General features: G+C 28.0%; 1 protein-coding gene across 3 annotated transcripts in view; it reads left to right on the forward strand.

Moving 5' to 3' along the window:
* LOC106627189 (scavenger receptor class B member 1) overlaps positions 1-17,378 on the forward strand; it is a 55,854-nt gene extending 38,476 nt beyond the window's left edge. For all 3 annotated transcript variants that reach the window (XM_014247230.3, XM_036370561.2, XM_014247229.3), the window contains exons 5-11: positions 4,344-4,544; positions 5,222-5,449; positions 5,521-5,638; positions 8,698-8,864; positions 12,719-12,844; positions 12,919-13,497; positions 15,759-17,378. In XM_014247230.3, the coding sequence (XP_014102705.2) occupies positions 4,344-4,544; positions 5,222-5,449; positions 5,521-5,638; positions 8,698-8,864; positions 12,719-12,844; positions 12,919-13,497; positions 15,759-15,950 (1,611 nt within the window). In that variant the 3' untranslated portion in view covers positions 15,951-17,378. The remainder of the gene's footprint in view (positions 1-4,343; positions 4,545-5,221; positions 5,450-5,520; positions 5,639-8,697; positions 8,865-12,718; positions 12,845-12,918; positions 13,498-15,758) is intronic.
* The last annotated feature ends 441 nt before the right edge of the window (positions 17,379-17,819 follow it).

The following is a 17,819-nucleotide window of genomic DNA, read 5'->3' on the forward strand; positions in this document are numbered from 1 at the left end:
TGGTTCTATTAAAAATTACAACTAGCATTTTATAATTCGCTACTCTAAACTCACACGTACACATCATAGTGAATACTGTCATCCTAAAAATGTGACCTCTACATAACGTAGCGAAATGTAAACAAAACATTAGATTTACATTGTTATTGTTCATTGCCTTTTGCAGCGCAGTTAACCGCAAAATAAAATGTAAAAAAATATCAAAAAAATCTAACTTGGGTCAATAAACGTTGCAAACTCGTATTCGCTTTAACTGCATGTATACAAACACACGTACATACAAACATGTGTATGTATGTATGCAGGTACATATGGTACTTTGTTGAGTGAGATAAATGTAAACAAACAGCAAACTTCCCCGGTTGCGAAAATTTTCCTCTACAAACATTTTACCGCTAATAAGAAGCTAAAAACAAACCAGCAAAGCAAAAAAAAAATGCGAATAGCAATAAATTTAAAAATATTCCTTAATGTACTTATAAATAAAATTATAAAATCGCATACTATGTGTCACTGGCCTAATTGTCAGCTAAGCCGGCTGGAATTCCACAGAAAAACAGTGAATTGAACTTGATGTGATAGCAAATTGTTACAGACATAACTACAACACATCAGCCTGTAGATAAATACAATTGTTGATTGCTGACGTGATTTAGCAAAAACAAAGCATGCAAGCTGTGACTGCGCGAAAATTCAGCTATACATGCTTATATATGATTAATGCCTTATTTGCCAATGTTTACATGGGCTGTCATATGCTATTTATCTATTTATGGTTGCCACTGTTTCTATTGACTTACAAGTGTATGTACAAATGTGTATGTATTAATGATTTGTCAATGATACTTAAGTGTAGGCAATAGAAACATATGCGAACATTTTACGTCACGGAAGACTTTAAATTTAGATATTATAGGGAAATTTACTTACGAAAAAAAAATATATAAAAAAGTAATGAAAATAATGATACCAGTTAAATTCTATGATGAGTTTAAAGATATATTATATATATATAGAAATTAGAAAACTCAGCAAAAATTGTGGAAATATTTCAATTCACAAGATACAAAAATTTTAAAATAGTATTCGTTGAAAATAAAAATTTTAAATCAATTGAAAAAATAATCAGCCAAATTTCTGGAAAATTTTCTACTTACATGAAACGAAAAATTTAAAAGAGAATTTGATAAAAATCAAAAATTGAAAATATTTTAATTTTTATTTAAAAAATTTAATCAAAATCAAGGAAATAATAACAAAAATTAATTATTAGTAAAAATAAAAAAACATTGGATAAATAGTTAAATTAATAGTTAAATTATAAAAATTGTTAATTATTAAAACACAAAAAAAAAACAAATTCAAATAAAATTATATATATATATAATTAATTTTAATAAAAAATTAGGCAGTTGAAAAATGTCGTTAAAAATACAATATTTTTATGATATTAAAAATATTTTTAAGTTTTTTGAAAAAAAAATTTTATTTAACCGAATTAAATTATAATAAAAAAAGAAAACATTAACAAAGTTAAAAAGAATGTTAAAAATTACAAAATGTATGTTTAATAAAATAATAGTAAAAATAAAATAATAGTAAAAATAAAAAACTGTTAAAATAATTGAAGTATTAATTTTATTTAAAAAAAACTAAACAGGGAAATTATGGCAATAATTAAAAAAATATAGTAGAAAAAAACAATATTTTATTAAAAAAAAATAGTAGTGAAAAAATTCTATATACTATACAAGAAAAACTTAAAACAATAAATAAATTTTTTTATATTTTATATTTTATTAGTAAAAAAAATTAAAATTATAGCTGCCGACAAGAAGTTTAAAACATGAATTAAATTGAAGAAATCAAGCAAACATTGTATTTATACCATGACTTAAAAATAATAACAATTATTTTCTTTATTAATATCTGAACACAATATATTGCCTACTTAATAAGTGCTTAATAACTGACAACTCATTAACAACGTTGGAATTAATACAAATGTAAATATTGTTTTTAACAATTAAGTCTTTTGTATAAAAAATATTAGGAAATTTCCTACAAAATTTTCTTAAGCACACCATTGACGTCTGTTTTTTCGGCAAAGTACGCATAACGACTTATGCTTATATAGATACAACATACATGCATACATACATACATACATACATAGCTAATCAATTAATCACAACAAACAAACAAGGTATATTGAAGTGCTGTTAGAAGCACTTTGTCTGGTCAAATAAAAGACTTAAGCAAAGAACTCGAATTCGCAACTGAACTCGTTTATTTTTGATTTTGGTTAGACAAGTGCGCATATTTATTGCATGCGCCATAAATTCCAAATTCAAAATAGATTTATGAGTGATTTTCGCGACTAGTTTGAGATTTCATTTAAATAATGACAAATACCAAACTGGAAACTGAAGCCACTGCCTAGTTAAACTAGCAGAATACAAAAACATAACCGTACATAAGTGACTGATACATTTGTCAAAGTTGATTTGAAAGTTCAAGTGTCTAGTTGTTGTTGTTGGATGGGCGTTGAAGCGGGTATGCAGATGTGGTTTTATTTAAAATAAATGCCTTGCAAATTTATATTAAATAAGATTATTTGTTATAAATAACACAAAAAAAGCAATTTTGTTGTTTACATTATAAAATGGAAAGTTACCATTATTAAGGAATCTTTTCGTCTCAGTCCAGTCGTTTTGTTTTAATTGCTGTTTTTGCGACTTTTTTGTTTTGTTTTACTTTGCTTTTGTTTAATTTTTTGTTGCTTCCGTTAATTTTGTTTTCGTCTCAGTTAAAAACAACAGTAAATTTGCGCATAATATTTGGCAAATCAAAACAAGTTCATAAATTTTAATTGACAGTCGACGGGAATTTGATGATAGGTTGTAAAAAAGTTGATTTGAAGAGCAAAACAAACGTATTTTTATTAATAAGTAGTTAGTTATTGTTGCGGTAAAGCACCACTAAGTCATTTGGCAACAGTAGTTATAGTATAATGGCTTTACAAATTGCGACAATCAAGTTAATTAGTAGTTAATATAAAATAGGTATATGATGTCCAAGCCATTTGAGCATTACAGATTCTCAATTTCAACACAACTGGTATGCTAATCATAAGCTTACGGCGAGCAGTAATAAAAAAACACGTTAACATTGGCTGCATCGAGGGTAAAATACCCTTGACAGGTGCATTTTGTATAGCACAAAACCTTGATTTTGTTCGATCAGTTTGTATGGCAGCTATATGCTATAAAGATTCGAAATTAGCGATTCCAATAAATGAGTAGAGTTCTTAAAGAGAAAATGATGTGTGCAAAATTTCAGATCGATATCTCAAAACATACGAGTATATACAGGCAGACAGATTTACATGCCTAAATCGACTCAGCTCGTCATGTTATATACATATATTATACATTGTACAATAGGATCTCCGACGTTTACTGCTGGGTGTTACAAACTCCGTAGCAAATTGAATATACCTTGTTTAGGGTATAAAAAATATAAGGGCTTAAAATGACAAGTACACAACTGTAGAGCAGCGAATCAATGTCAGCGGCGTTTTTAAATTAATAAAATAAATCTCAGAGTTACGTAACACATTTAATACTGGTTAATAACTAAGAATTCTTGTATTTTTATGACAAGCGAAAATTAGCTTACATCGAGCTGACAATTATTTATGTAAATTTATACGCTTATGTCAAGAATAAGCTATATCGATTAATTGAAAAATCGATAGCAAATTACATTTTAATTGTGCGCACTTTCTAGAATCATTTGTTCTTTATACCGCCACAAACGACAAACTTTAAATGTTTCCAATTGTTGGTAGATGCATGCATTTTGCATTAATACCGTTTTGGTGGCACTTTGTTTTTTGTAGAAAATTGCAAAATTATAACACATGTGGTGCGGCAACTTATGCATTATTGATGCGCTCGCCTTGCAATTAATAATAGTTCAATTAATTGGTATTTCCATTGGGATTTTCACAGAGTTGAAAAATATTGAAATAATATACATATATATGTATAATTATTGTTTTGAATTAATTTTGATTGATGGTCGTGCAGTAAATAAAGAAAATGATGTTACAGGGAAACAATTAGTAAGATTTATATCAAAATAATTTACCGTTATTTGCACGAAACAATCAATTTTAATCTGATAACAAGTTGATAAAAACAATAATGATAAAGAAAAAATGAAAAAAAAGAGAAAACTTTTCCTACAACTAGACACTTATAATTATATTATATTTTTAGCATTAACAAAATTAATTGCAAAATTCATAAACTTAAATTTCCATTCCTTTCTTACAGGCAATTTCTCATTTAACCGCTGACAAGCCATTATTCCTTCGCATGGGCTTACGCACACTATTGGCAACATCCAAATCACAACCAATTGTGCGTATGACAGCTAAGGAATTTATGTTTGGTTATCAGTCATCACTGACTACATTGGGCAACACGTTCTTCTCGAATTGGATATCTTTCGAAAAAGTTGGACTTATTGATCGGGTAAGAGAAAAAATAAGAAAAAAATGCAAAAAAATATTAAAAAGATGTTAAGTAAAAGATAAAATGAAATAAATTATATATTTTTGTTATGTCTTATTTTTTTACATACATAGGTTTTAAAAAAATTTAAAATTAAAGTAAACAATTTTTTTTATTAAAATTAAAAAAAAATTAAAAAACTGTTGAAACTAAAACAAACATTTAGATTGTCAAACAAGATAAAAAAAATATTAATTAACTGCAGTATTAAATATTACACCCATAAATTTAGACTAATTTATAAAATATTCACCACTTGTTCACCTTGAACAAATATTATATTAATTATCGTTATTTTACAATGATATACATTATTCACCACTTTGATGTTAATTAATACACCTCCACATATCACTTAATAACAGTTATTGTCACATTTCCGTTATGTAAAACACATAATTGCGGGATCAATTCAATTTCCTAACTAGAACTATAAAAAATTTGCAGCGCATAAAAGTCAAATAAATTTAATTTACTAAACCTAAGCGTTAATTAAAAATTAATAACTAAGATTTACATAACAATTAAAAAATAAAAGTTAATAATTTTAATATATTAAAAATTAATTATATTAAAATTTAATGACGCTCATAAAAAATATACCTAACTAATTGGCTTACACAACTCTTTCGCCACAGATGTACGATTTTAGCACAGACTACGAGACTTTCTACACGGGCGCAACAAATCCCGGCATATCTGGACTGTATGCCACATACCGCGGTAAAACCAACTTGCCACAATGGGATGGTGAACACTGTAGCAATATTGAACTTGCCTCGGATGGCACCAAATTCAAGAGTTTCATACAACCCAATGAGACGATCAAATTCTTTAGAAAGAGCATGTGTCGGCCCATTAATTTGGTAAGTCAATGTAAATGTGAAATATTTGTGGAAAAAAAATTTAATTTTTTATTTTTTTATATTTTTTTTAGTACCGCTCTGGTGAACCAGAAACGTATGGCAGCCTCACCGGTTACAAATACGTCTTCGAAGAGAATGCATTCGACAATGGTGTCAACAATGAGGCGAACAAGTGTTTCTGCAGAAAGGGTAAGTTGCGAATATACAAGTATGTATGTATGTATAAACACATATGTTATCTAACCAATATTGATTCGGACTGACGATATTATTCACATATTAAAAAAGGTTGTACTAACTAGAAATGGTACTAGGAAAAAATTGTTATCAATACGGTCCGGATCAATTTTGATCAGATGGTATATACTTGTATCGCTTGTATGTGTGTCACGTGCTCACGCATGCGCTGGCAATTAAGCGCTCATATGTAAAAGATAAGCTTAATATGACATTAGTGTCATCGATCAATCACATATAGTAATTGCTGATTAGTTATATGTATACATATGTGTGTACATGTCTAAAAGACTTAAGCAGCGTAGTTGTTGTGCACAATCCAATTATATTTACATGCATATGCATTGTGTATGGGCGATAATTACAAATAGTTTATTAATAGCTTTTAACGTTGCGTACATACAAACATACATAATTCACTACTTATGCAAATACGTGTAGACAAGACCATCAGCAGCAAACTGTGCTGTTAATATTAATTTTAATGTGCGAAAAATGCTAAGTTCGATAGAAACAAGAAAGTTCAATAGTTAATACAGTCATAAACAAAGTAAATAGCGGCATATTTAATTATGTTAATTAATTATTGAGCGGATTCCAACTGCAATGCACACCACATTGTCAACTAGAGATATACCGAGCAATAAATGCTGATATTTCCATTTTAACTTTTGCAATATTTTGTTTGTTTGTTTGTATTGTTGCCATAATTGCGTTAGATATGACATGTTAGTTATTTGAATTCTAAGAATCAGATGCATTTGTTGTGTAGCAGGCACATATTAATCAACATGAGTCAGCATTACAGCAGCAGATCATTCGCAAGGAGTTACCATATCATTAAAGTGATAATGTCTAATTGCATGCGGAAAAGTAGTTGGAAAATTAGTAGTGTGCTACCCATAAAGAGGCGTATGCGTTTGGAAATAATGCTGCCCCATATATGGTACATATGTACATATGTAGATATACAGGCATACATACATTTATATTTATTCTGTATAAATATTTATGGTACAAACCAAAGTTTTCTTAAAAATAATTTTTTTTGTGCGATGTTAATTTTTCAAATTTAATTTTAATTTTTTTTAATATTGTTATTTGGTTTATTATTTAATGTTTTTGAAATTTTAAAAATAACTTTGTGCGTGTTGATAGATTTTTCAAAATTAAGTTTGTATTAAAAAATATATTTATTATTATTTTAATGTAATTTTTTATTAAAACAACATATTTTTTTATCATAATAATTTTTTAAAATGTAAAATTTTTATTTAACTTGAAAAAATTGTTTGTTGCTTTGATTTTTCTAATAAGTTTTATTTCCATTTTTGTTCATAAAATTTTTTTTTTTAATTTGACTTCTTTAAATATGCCAAATATTTTTTTCCAGTTTCTAAATTTTAAATTTGTATTGTAATTTTTTTTTAATTAATAAATTTTGTAATTTTTACTAAATTATATGTACGCATGTGTTTATATAATATATTTAATTACAAATTCAATTTTTCCGCAAAAAACAAAAATAAAATGGCCTGGATTGCGAATTTTTTAAATACAAATTTATTGAATCTAAAATGTTTGGATTAGATTTAAAATATATATTTCATTCAAATTTTTAAAAAAAATATTATTTCTAACATTTAAATTAATTAAATTATTTGTTTAATGTCCTAATATGTCAAAGTAAAGACATAGCACTTTAATTCTATACAATTTTACCCATACTTTAGAAAAACCATTTTATATTATTTTTTTTTTTATATACCACTTGTACTGCCCCACACCTTTAACAAACGAAACACATGCCAACTTCAATGATGATTGATTTAAATTTATTACTTTATTTATAGACTTTAATTTATAAGTAAATTATATACAACCGCAATTGAAGCTAAGTAAATAATTACTTTAAGAAATTCTATGGAAAAAACCTGATCAAAACGCAAAAACGTATTTAACTAGTTATTAACTAAATAAAACGTATTAAAGGCAAATATGAAAATAAAAAACAAATGGCAAGTGAACGCACTCATGCTTGAATAAACCATAATTGTAAGTGTCAAACGTCATAGGAAATTGTAGGGAAAAATACCGATGCAAAAATCTTAACAAAGATGTACATGTGAAAACAAACGAAATTGCAAATATAGAAATGATGACGTGACACGAAATTGCAAGATAACTAAATGCACGCATGATTATTTTACACATGTGTGTTTGTATGTACATACACCATAAATCAGTAAAAATAGTACTAAAAAATGTAATGAAAAAAATAATAACAACAACACTCAACACATATTTACACAATGTGACAAGCGTACTGGCAGCATGTTTAACGCGTTCAATTACACACTGTGACAGGTGCGCGCAGGCGACATAGTCGTGACGATAAAAGTCAGCACGTGAAATTTTCCGTTTGCATGAAGCAAGCGCGAAACATGACGCGCTTTTGTTTTGATTTTGTGTTTGTTTATGTGCAATTTTTTTTTTTTTTTATATTGTTTTTCTACGCGCGCACACACGCTAAGCAACAACAAAAAAGCATGCGCTTATTGAATTTACCACACGCGATGGGCGTGTAAATAACGGTTTTACTTCATGTTTTTTAAATAGCGTATAAAGAGCGTAAATAATGCATTATAATAAAGAAATTGACTGTGACAACTGATGGGGTTGGTGTTTGCTGACGTTGTGTTAGAGTTGGTGGAAGGTCGTTGAAGTAGTAACGGTTGTAAAATTTATTATAAATTTCAGTACTAATAATTTACTAGCACAGAATTGTCAATTGCATTACAAATTAAATACTCGTGCATTGTAGTTACATGTGCAAATGCAGTTAGGCGTTGCCAGTAGCTAGCACATTATCTTAGTCTAAATCTTTACTAATTTTTTTTAAATATGCATATATTTCTTTGTAATTTTTTTTAATTCATAAGTTTATAATTTACATATTTGAATCGTTTGCGCATTGTTGTAATTAACGTTTTATCTTTTATTTGCAACAGGAAAATGTCAACCTCAAGGTTTAATCGATGTGACCGATTGCTATTATGGTTTCCCCATCTCTCTAAGTTACCCACATTTCATGAATGGTGATGCCGGTCTACTAAACAACATCACTGGCATGGAACCAGATGAGAAGAAATTCTCCTCCGCATTCGTTGTACAACCGGTAAGTAGAGTGGTTAATTTGGATATGAGTTTGTGGCAATTTCAAATGAGTAAGGCAGGAGAATATATCCATGGTTGCAAATAATGGTTTAGAAATATAGTTGAATTAAATCTTTTTTATTTTGAAATCCCGAAAATGTTAACTGAAAAAAAAAATATTAAACTTCTAATCCAATTTTTGGGATTCAATTTTTTTTATTTCGGTATTTGGTATAAAAAAATGTTAATGCAAAAGGAGTTATACCCAACAATTAGATTACAAATTTATTTTAAATTTTTTAAAACCATATTCTGGATTGACAAAATCCCAAGCTTATAATTAAATTTTGAAAAAAGAAATTTTGTAAAATTTACAGTTTTTCGCGTTTGTGTCCTTTGTGTTCTACTATTTATGTTATTTTTTGAAAAAACAGCTTAGTCTTGATAAAATATCAATAGATTTACTTGTTTTTGTCTTATTTATATTTAATTGCTTTTATTTATAGCGTTTCAATTACAAATAACCAACTTATAATTTGAAAAATAATTTTTGGAAAAATTAAGTTTAGAAAAAAATACTTTTAATGTCATATTCAAAATCAAAATTTAAAATATATTTTTTGACCCAAAATTTTTGAATTATAAAATTCGCAACCCTGAATATAATAAATTCCAAAATTTGTACATGTTAAAATTAGTTTTAAATTCTTTTTTACCGTTATTTTCAAGTAGAAATTTGTTAAATTTTTTTTTGAAATATATTCATAATTTTTTTTTTTTGTATAAATCGGATCAATGCACGATATTGTATATTTATTTTGCCATAAATTTTAATTTCAAAGTCATATTGTATCAGCGTAACTAGATGATAATTACAATTTTTCCTCTTTATTCACCAGTTAATTATGGAATTATACATTATCACGATCATAAGCTACTGTCACATATTTTTCCCCTCAAGTGTCAATTTTATAAACAATAACAGCTTTCTAGAAATGTCAGCAAAGCAAACCACAAATATTACACATGACGCAAATAAAAGTCATTAGTCTGCAAAGTGGAAAAATTCAAAGCTTTTGCATTATAGATTAAAATTATATCATTGAAAACGCTCTATTGTTCTAATTACATTTTTGTTATTACGTTTACGATACGTATTATTTAATATCAAACACCCCACAACGACACAAAATAATTGCACTTGTTAAATACAGCAATTAATTAAATATTTATCGATTGCATTAAATAAATGAATTGTTAAAAAGGTTTTTCTACTCGCCGTATTCTCGAAAATATTAAATCGAAAACACATAAATTAAAGTGTGGTTTAGATACTTGTCACAGTGTCAATTACGTTGATGAATGCATGCACATACTAACATACCTACATACATAGCTGCAAGCACTTGGCGCTTATGTGCAGCTATCTCTAAATTATTTTAATTATTCTCACTGTTCGAGAATTTAATTGTGCTAAATTGCGTTGTGACTGTATCGTTTGTGCATAAAGATAGTCTACACTAATTTTACTTGCGTTGGACATATGAAGTAATATTAGCTATTACGACTTGTTTTCGCGTATCGTATATTATATATACATAGTTGCACATATATATGCATCATCATTTCACGCTTATTGATTTAAGGTGTTACAACTTTATTAGCCACTACTGCAAATCAATTGCATAAATGCACACAATAAACACAGGAAATCGGATATTTTAACTGTCGGAAATATTTTTTTCGCCATAATACATTTTTTTTCAACTGGAAAGTTGTTAGCTGTTATTCGTAACTACTAGCTTGTTATACTAAGCGCTAGAATATTGCATTTGGAGTCGTTGACCATGGCAATTAGTGCGTAGTTATTTACATAGAAGCTTCTGAGCAGTGTTTGAAATTTAGTTAAATTAATTGGCCGCAAACTTGTTTTGCAAATCTTATAAGTTTGTGAATTGTTCGCTATTAAGAAGCTTAACGTTGAAATTAAATGTGTAATTAATTAACGTTTTTCATTACGTATATTATTTATCGAGCTCTTACGTCTGGGGTTATTGAAATTACAGAATAGAATATACTTGTTTTTGAGATATCGCTCTGAAATTTTGCAAAAATCCTTTTCTCCGCAAGAAGCTGCTCACAACTTTTTGATTGCTCAGGGTTGCCAAGGCAACGTTACAGTCTCAACAACAAAGAATATCATCACTCGACCAAAAAAAAATGTTGTTAATATTTGACCACTATCGTTCGTTGATTAAAATTCATTGTCCATGTTATATGCAACAAAGACATTTCCACAGACACCACTCACTATTTTCTATTATATTACTTTAACCACTCTTCCGCAATATTTAGGGAGTATAAATAAACATACAGCAAACACACTCACTTTTGATTCATAAATAAACTGCAGATTTGCACACAGTCGGGTTTTATTTGCGCGAAATACTTTAATTTTTTTATAAAACTATAGAAAAAAGTTATTAGCTACATAATTTTGTTCATGTTTTTATTTACGAATTTTAAAATAAACGTTAGTGACAAAAGTGACTAATTCACTTGGGGTTGCAAATATTATCGATTATCGATAAGTATGCAATTTTAGTGCATGCCATGTCAACTTAATACAAGCAGTTGTGTATTCAATTTTTAATAACTGTTTAATATATTGAAATCATATTATTTATAAAATTAAGTAATATTTAGTAAATATTTATAAAAAACTTAGGGATGTTGCCAAAAGTTATAATATTATTTCTTATTAGTAATTTTGGTTACATATACTCGTACGATAAACTATTAATTATAAATATAGTTAGGAAGAAAATTTTAATAAAAACAAAATTAAAAATATTCAAATCGAATGATTGAAAAAATAGTTATTTTTAATGAAATAAAAATAAAAATAATAATGATTTTAAAAAAATTAAGATACAATAAAAATTGATTCAATCTACAAATGTTGTTAATATTTCAATCTTATACCAGTTCTTCGATTGTTGGTGCTAAAGTTTAGAATTTTTAATTATTCCCTGCATCTAAGATTTAATACACCTTTACTAGTTTATTACCTTGCCTGTTACTAGCAATTATAAGTACAAAATAAGTACATACATAAATGCTATTAAATAATAATGTGTGTATGATGTAAACTTATAATTACTAGACGAACGCCAACAACGAATCAATCATATTCGATTGATGTAATTTTAAACTACGTATGTTCATATGAAATCATTGCCAAGCATTTATATAAAATAGCAAAACAGTTAGTTAATCGCAGCTGCAATAAATAGCACAACATATAATCACACAAACTAACATATATCGCTTAAAAACTCTCAGTTATTTGCACATTGCATTTTTGAAAATTGTGTCAATGTCATAAACAGTTGAGTTCCACCATTGAAATTGTGTCACTAAAGCGAATTTGGTGTGCTGCTGGCAGGCGTCTCTAAGGACGTCCTCTTAAAATCGAAAAAAAAACAATTACAATGCAAACTGCGCAACAAGGATACGCGAAAGTTAACATTTAAACGAATTATACTGCAGCATAAATTAAATTTTTGTTTGAGAAACTGGTTGTTATTGTATTTAAATTTCTACAAACAAATGTTGTTGTTATTGAAAATATTTGAAAAATTATTGACGAACAATATGCCTACAATTAATATGTAAATTTTGTGCAAATAAAAAAGAATCGCATATAAAATCAACAAATTACAAAGTCGTTATAAACCTCTGAGTGCATTAGAGACGCCTATTGAAGTAATAAAATACTGTCACTTAACTTGTTGCCCACAAACTTGTAACTAGAATAGTTATTGAGCAAAAAATGTATAGAAAAAAATTTAACAATAATAATTTCTTCAATAGGAATCCGGCTTGCCACTCTCCATCTCCGCCAAAGTGCAAATCAATATGCATTTCGATGATTTGAGCGCCTTCAGACCAGTCAGCCGCTTCAGTCACTTGACCGTGCCAATGCTGTGGTTCGATATCGTAAGTGTTTTTAACAATTTGTTTGATTTTAACCACAAACTAAAATGTATTTTTTCACCACTTTTCATGAACAGATGATGCCCGAGCTGCCTGAAGCACTGGACACACGCTTCAATTTCTACCTCAATATACTGCCCTACCTCGATATACTCGGCTACTGGGGTAGCCTCCTGCTTGGCATTGCACTGCTATTGTATGCCGTTACACGCGCCACGCTACGTATGTCGAATTTGACGCAAATTAATAATATTTCCGATGGTAAATACAGCAAAGTGAATATTCTGCGCGGTGTCACCAACACTGTGCACTGCAATGATGTCTACAAGCCATGTGAAATGAAGCTGCTACATCAGCATGAAAAGCATCAGCAAACGCTTGAGGATAATGATAATATAATTAAACGTCATAACGATATGGATATGGCAGCGGGTGTAGATTTGTTATATAAAGAAATGGCAACGGCACAGCAGCGCCAGGGTTCGTTTGCCTTAGAAATGGAGCCAGCGTTATCGGGTTCGGAGAGTGGTGATGATGATGTAGAAAGCAATTCATCAGCATCGTCATCATTATGCAGTCATAACTCGTCCACATGTTCTTGTTTAACGGAACAAAGTCGTAATGGTGAAATGGACAGGGAGACGACAGCAAATGAGGTGAGTGTTGCAGAAATAAAAGCCAAAAAAAAATTAATAATATAATTTAACACGCTTCACACCTCTATCATAAACACAGGGTTGCGAATTTTTGATTCAACATTTTTTTTTTGATACTGCGAGTAAAAATGTAAAATCTAATGCTCAGCTTCATGTTAAATTTAAATGTTTTATTCCGATTTTGGGATTCAAAACTAAAAAAATATTTTTATTTAAGCTTTTCGGGATAAGAAACATAAATAAGCATAAGAAACATAAATTACAATACTATTCGATTCGAACTAACTGTTTAACTAAAAGATTAAATCTTTACAATATCATTAACAATAATTACAAAAAAGTTGTAACTTTCCTAAAATTATTAATTAAATTTTTTTTTTGCAAATTACCCTTATTTTATCCTGACACAATAACTTTTTTCAATTTAATAAATAATATGACATTTACATTTGTTTGAAAAATTGCTTAGTTTTTTTACCGTGTAGTTAGTATGCAATTAAGCTCAATGTCAATGGCAAATCGTTCAATTTAGCTAATCAAGGCAAACCACGTGCGGAAATTAGTCGGAAATATACATACATACATATACATGTATATGTAGTTCTGTGCTTAGGCGACAAGCAGTCTGGCTGTAGAATATACATAAATACAATATAAATACATATGTATGTATATACACAAGTATAAACCTTTTTAAATGTATATTAAAATATAGAGATTTAAATGCTTAGCGATGAAGCTTACATATTCCCGATTTTTGCAGTCATGTAATCCTTTTTAACTAAGTATGTATGTATGTATAGCTGTTTTTCAATCGCCATCAATTAGCCCAATGTTTTCGTGCGTATTTTTAAACACATTTTGTGCATTTTTTTATATGTCACACATTTTTTTTGCCGTTAAAATGTTGTTTTTACACTTCTTTTATGTTGATAAACAGCAACATTACCTGCCTCAATAATATATTGATGAAAGTCAGCTAAGTTGGTTTTGTTTACAACTTAATTTTTACGTAAGACGTTAAATAAATATGTATAAATAAATAAACGTAAATGTAAATTTCGAATGAATATCTTTGAATGTGGCTCAAAGCTTGCAACTTATTAATCTGGAAGATTTCAAAATCGATTTGCATATCAATTAAGACTTATTTATTTATGTATATTTAAAATTGTTAACCATTCGGAAAACACGCCACCTATTTAATCTGCAATAAATCTTATTAGTTGCCTAACAACATTTTGCAAACAGTTAGATATTATTAAACCTCTTGTAGACTTCCAGAATGTTTTTAATAAAATCTCCCGTTTACACTTTATCTATTACAAAGATGCTATATTAAAAAAACTATCAAAAAGTTTCCATAAATTTTTGCACTGAAATGTTAACAGGTTAATGAAGCAAATTAAAACTAGATACAAACACATACAAGTTTCTATACATTAGGGTGTTAATTATTTCACAAGTTAATGAAATTTCAATTTTTGCTCTAAAAAAAATTATGCAACGAAACAAGCTAATTATTTTCAATTTAAATATATTTATTTTCCTCAAAAATGTTACATGGAATTTTTTAATATTTTGCGTTTAATTTTGTAACTCCAAAAGAAATGAAACTACAACTTTAAAAATAATATATTTTATTACAAAATTTAGCACTCTACAAAAATAGTCTTAAACATTTTTCTAAAAAACCATCGCTTTAAAAGTTATGTGTAGTTAAAGTTATACATATGTACATCAACTGTACTGAGCATTCATACAAGTGCCTAATAAACTCTATGTTGCTCATACGCTCTGGTAGTGCATGCATGCTCATTTACTGAATTACTGAGTCTTAGTGCATTTGATGTATAACTTTAACTGCGTATAACTTTTAAAGCTATGATTTTATGGAAAAATCATTCAGACCATTTTTGTAGAGTGGAAAATTTTGTACTAGAATATCGAATGTAGGTCCACTTTTTTAATGCAAAATATTAAAAAATTCAATGTTAACGCTTGTTTATGTTGACTACTCTTTTTTTAGTACAAAAATTGAAACTTTAGTTGGCATTTGCGAAATAAAAAAATAAAATCAAAAATAACGAACACCCTAATATACTCATGTGTATTTATAATTAGTTTCATCTGCTTAAGAGCTGGTCACTCCTTTAAAAACTCAGTCGTCATTTATAAAAACAGCATATTTATTATAAATCATTGTTAAAATAGCAATAATAAACTAATAAAATTTTGTTTTGCATTATTCTTCTTTGCAGACTTCAATTAATGTCGATATTATTGAAAGTAATCAAACACAAGCAAATACTGCTCTTAGTATAGATGCTAATCAAGCAGCTCAACAGACAACAACTAACAATAGCAGAGCCAACAGTATCGAACAACAACTTAACAACAATAGCCGGCTTGCTCGTCATAATGTCGAAACGGCACATAAATATACAGTTTAACTGTATACTACACTCAGTTTGAATAATTTCAACGCGTATTAAACATAAACTAAATACTTTAAAAACATCGCACACATCGGGTTTAACGGTTATGTTCATTATTTTTTAGTGTACCTTGTATATTATCATTACTACATAACTGTATATGTATATAGTAGTTTATTAGTTTTTTCTAGGCGCATTAAGGCTCTTTCTTTACATGTTAAAGTATTGCCTTTTTCCATAACGCCTCATAGTCTAAGTTAGTATGTTTGTATTTATGAAAGAAAAAAAAACAACGATTTTTTTATTATAATATTTTTTAAATTTTTTTTTGTCAATTTTAAATGTGCAAATTAATGCAAATGCTTTTACACAATAATCAGTTGCGGTAAATTATGCAGACTTCAAACTGATTATCAGCTGTGATAATTACCAATGCATGCATACAACAAATTTCGTCTATGTAACATATGTATAAGTACATATATGCATAGAATTGTATTTTTTCTTAATGTTGCATGCATTACTTAAACTGCTAAAGGCATGCAATGCATTTGTACATATTGTAAAGAAAAACAAACATTTATATATATAAGTAATACCACCTCCATGAGGTGCGCATCAAACAAAACCTTCTATATAAGTATATTATAAACAATTATTCATATTTGTATATATAATTTTTTTTACTCATTATACACGCCCTTTTTGAATTTAAATTATCTCTATTGTATGTACAAAGAATATGTTAAACCTAAAAATTACGCGCTAAGCTTAAAGAGCTATGTAGTGGTATCTAACTACTGACATATGTACATATTGCTGATATATTGTATTGAAAATTCACGAAATGCAAATAAACTTGAAGTTCAATATTATTATAAATATATATGTATGTATGTAGTTGGTGGTTTTTTATACAAAAACAAAACAACTATAAAATAATACAAAAACAAAAATTAAGAAGACATTTTTTTAACAACAATTCGCGCTGTGATTTGTAGTAGAATGTAGAATATAATATTAATAACAATTGCCCTTCTTTTTTCTATTTCATTTTACACGTTTGAATTTACACATATATTCTTTTACGCATTTTCTTGTTTGATAATTTTTTTTCTTATTTAAAAGGAAATTTTTTTATATAACAAGAAATTTTTAAGCACTGTGTTGAAAGTGTTTTCAATTTTTAAGGTAGTGGTTTTATTTGGGTTACAAATATTGTAATTTATAATGAACTTCATTATTATATATATGAAAACATAATAAACAAGTGTATTTTTTTATACTCAAAAGCTTTTTTATAAAGCATTTAAGATATTACAAAATCCTCAATATACAAAATATTTGTAATTGAGGGTACGAATAGAGATTATTATATACATATATTAGAAATATGGTTGGTAAATGTAAATAATTATCAAATAAATGTTTTTGAAATTAAAATTTGTGTTTTTGAATACTTAATAATATAGAAAAGTTTTGTTTCATGAAGCCACTAGCTTATACTTAAAAACGGAAAGAGTGTATCATTATACTCATTCTAATTTGCTGATACTTGAAATGATACGATGCGATATCCAACCTAAAGAATTAGCAATTATGAACAAAACATATAAGCTTCGGTTGCACCAAAGCTATAATAATCTTCACAAATACAAAAGTTTCCATACAATAACTTGTTTTGATCGGTTTGTATGACAGCTATTTGCTATAGAGGTTCGATATGAACTATTTTTTCGGAGATTGTACCGTTGCCTTGAGCAGGCATGGTTTGCTAAATTTCGTTAAGAAATTGCGTCAAATAAAAAAGTTTCTACACAAGCACTTGATTTGGATCGTTCAGTTTGTATGGCAGCTATAAACTATAGTGGTCCAATATCAACG

This window comes from Bactrocera oleae, chromosome 3 (assembly GCF_042242935.1).
Source record: "Bactrocera oleae isolate idBacOlea1 chromosome 3, idBacOlea1, whole genome shotgun sequence".
Taxonomy (NCBI): domain Eukaryota; kingdom Metazoa; phylum Arthropoda; class Insecta; order Diptera; family Tephritidae; genus Bactrocera; species Bactrocera oleae.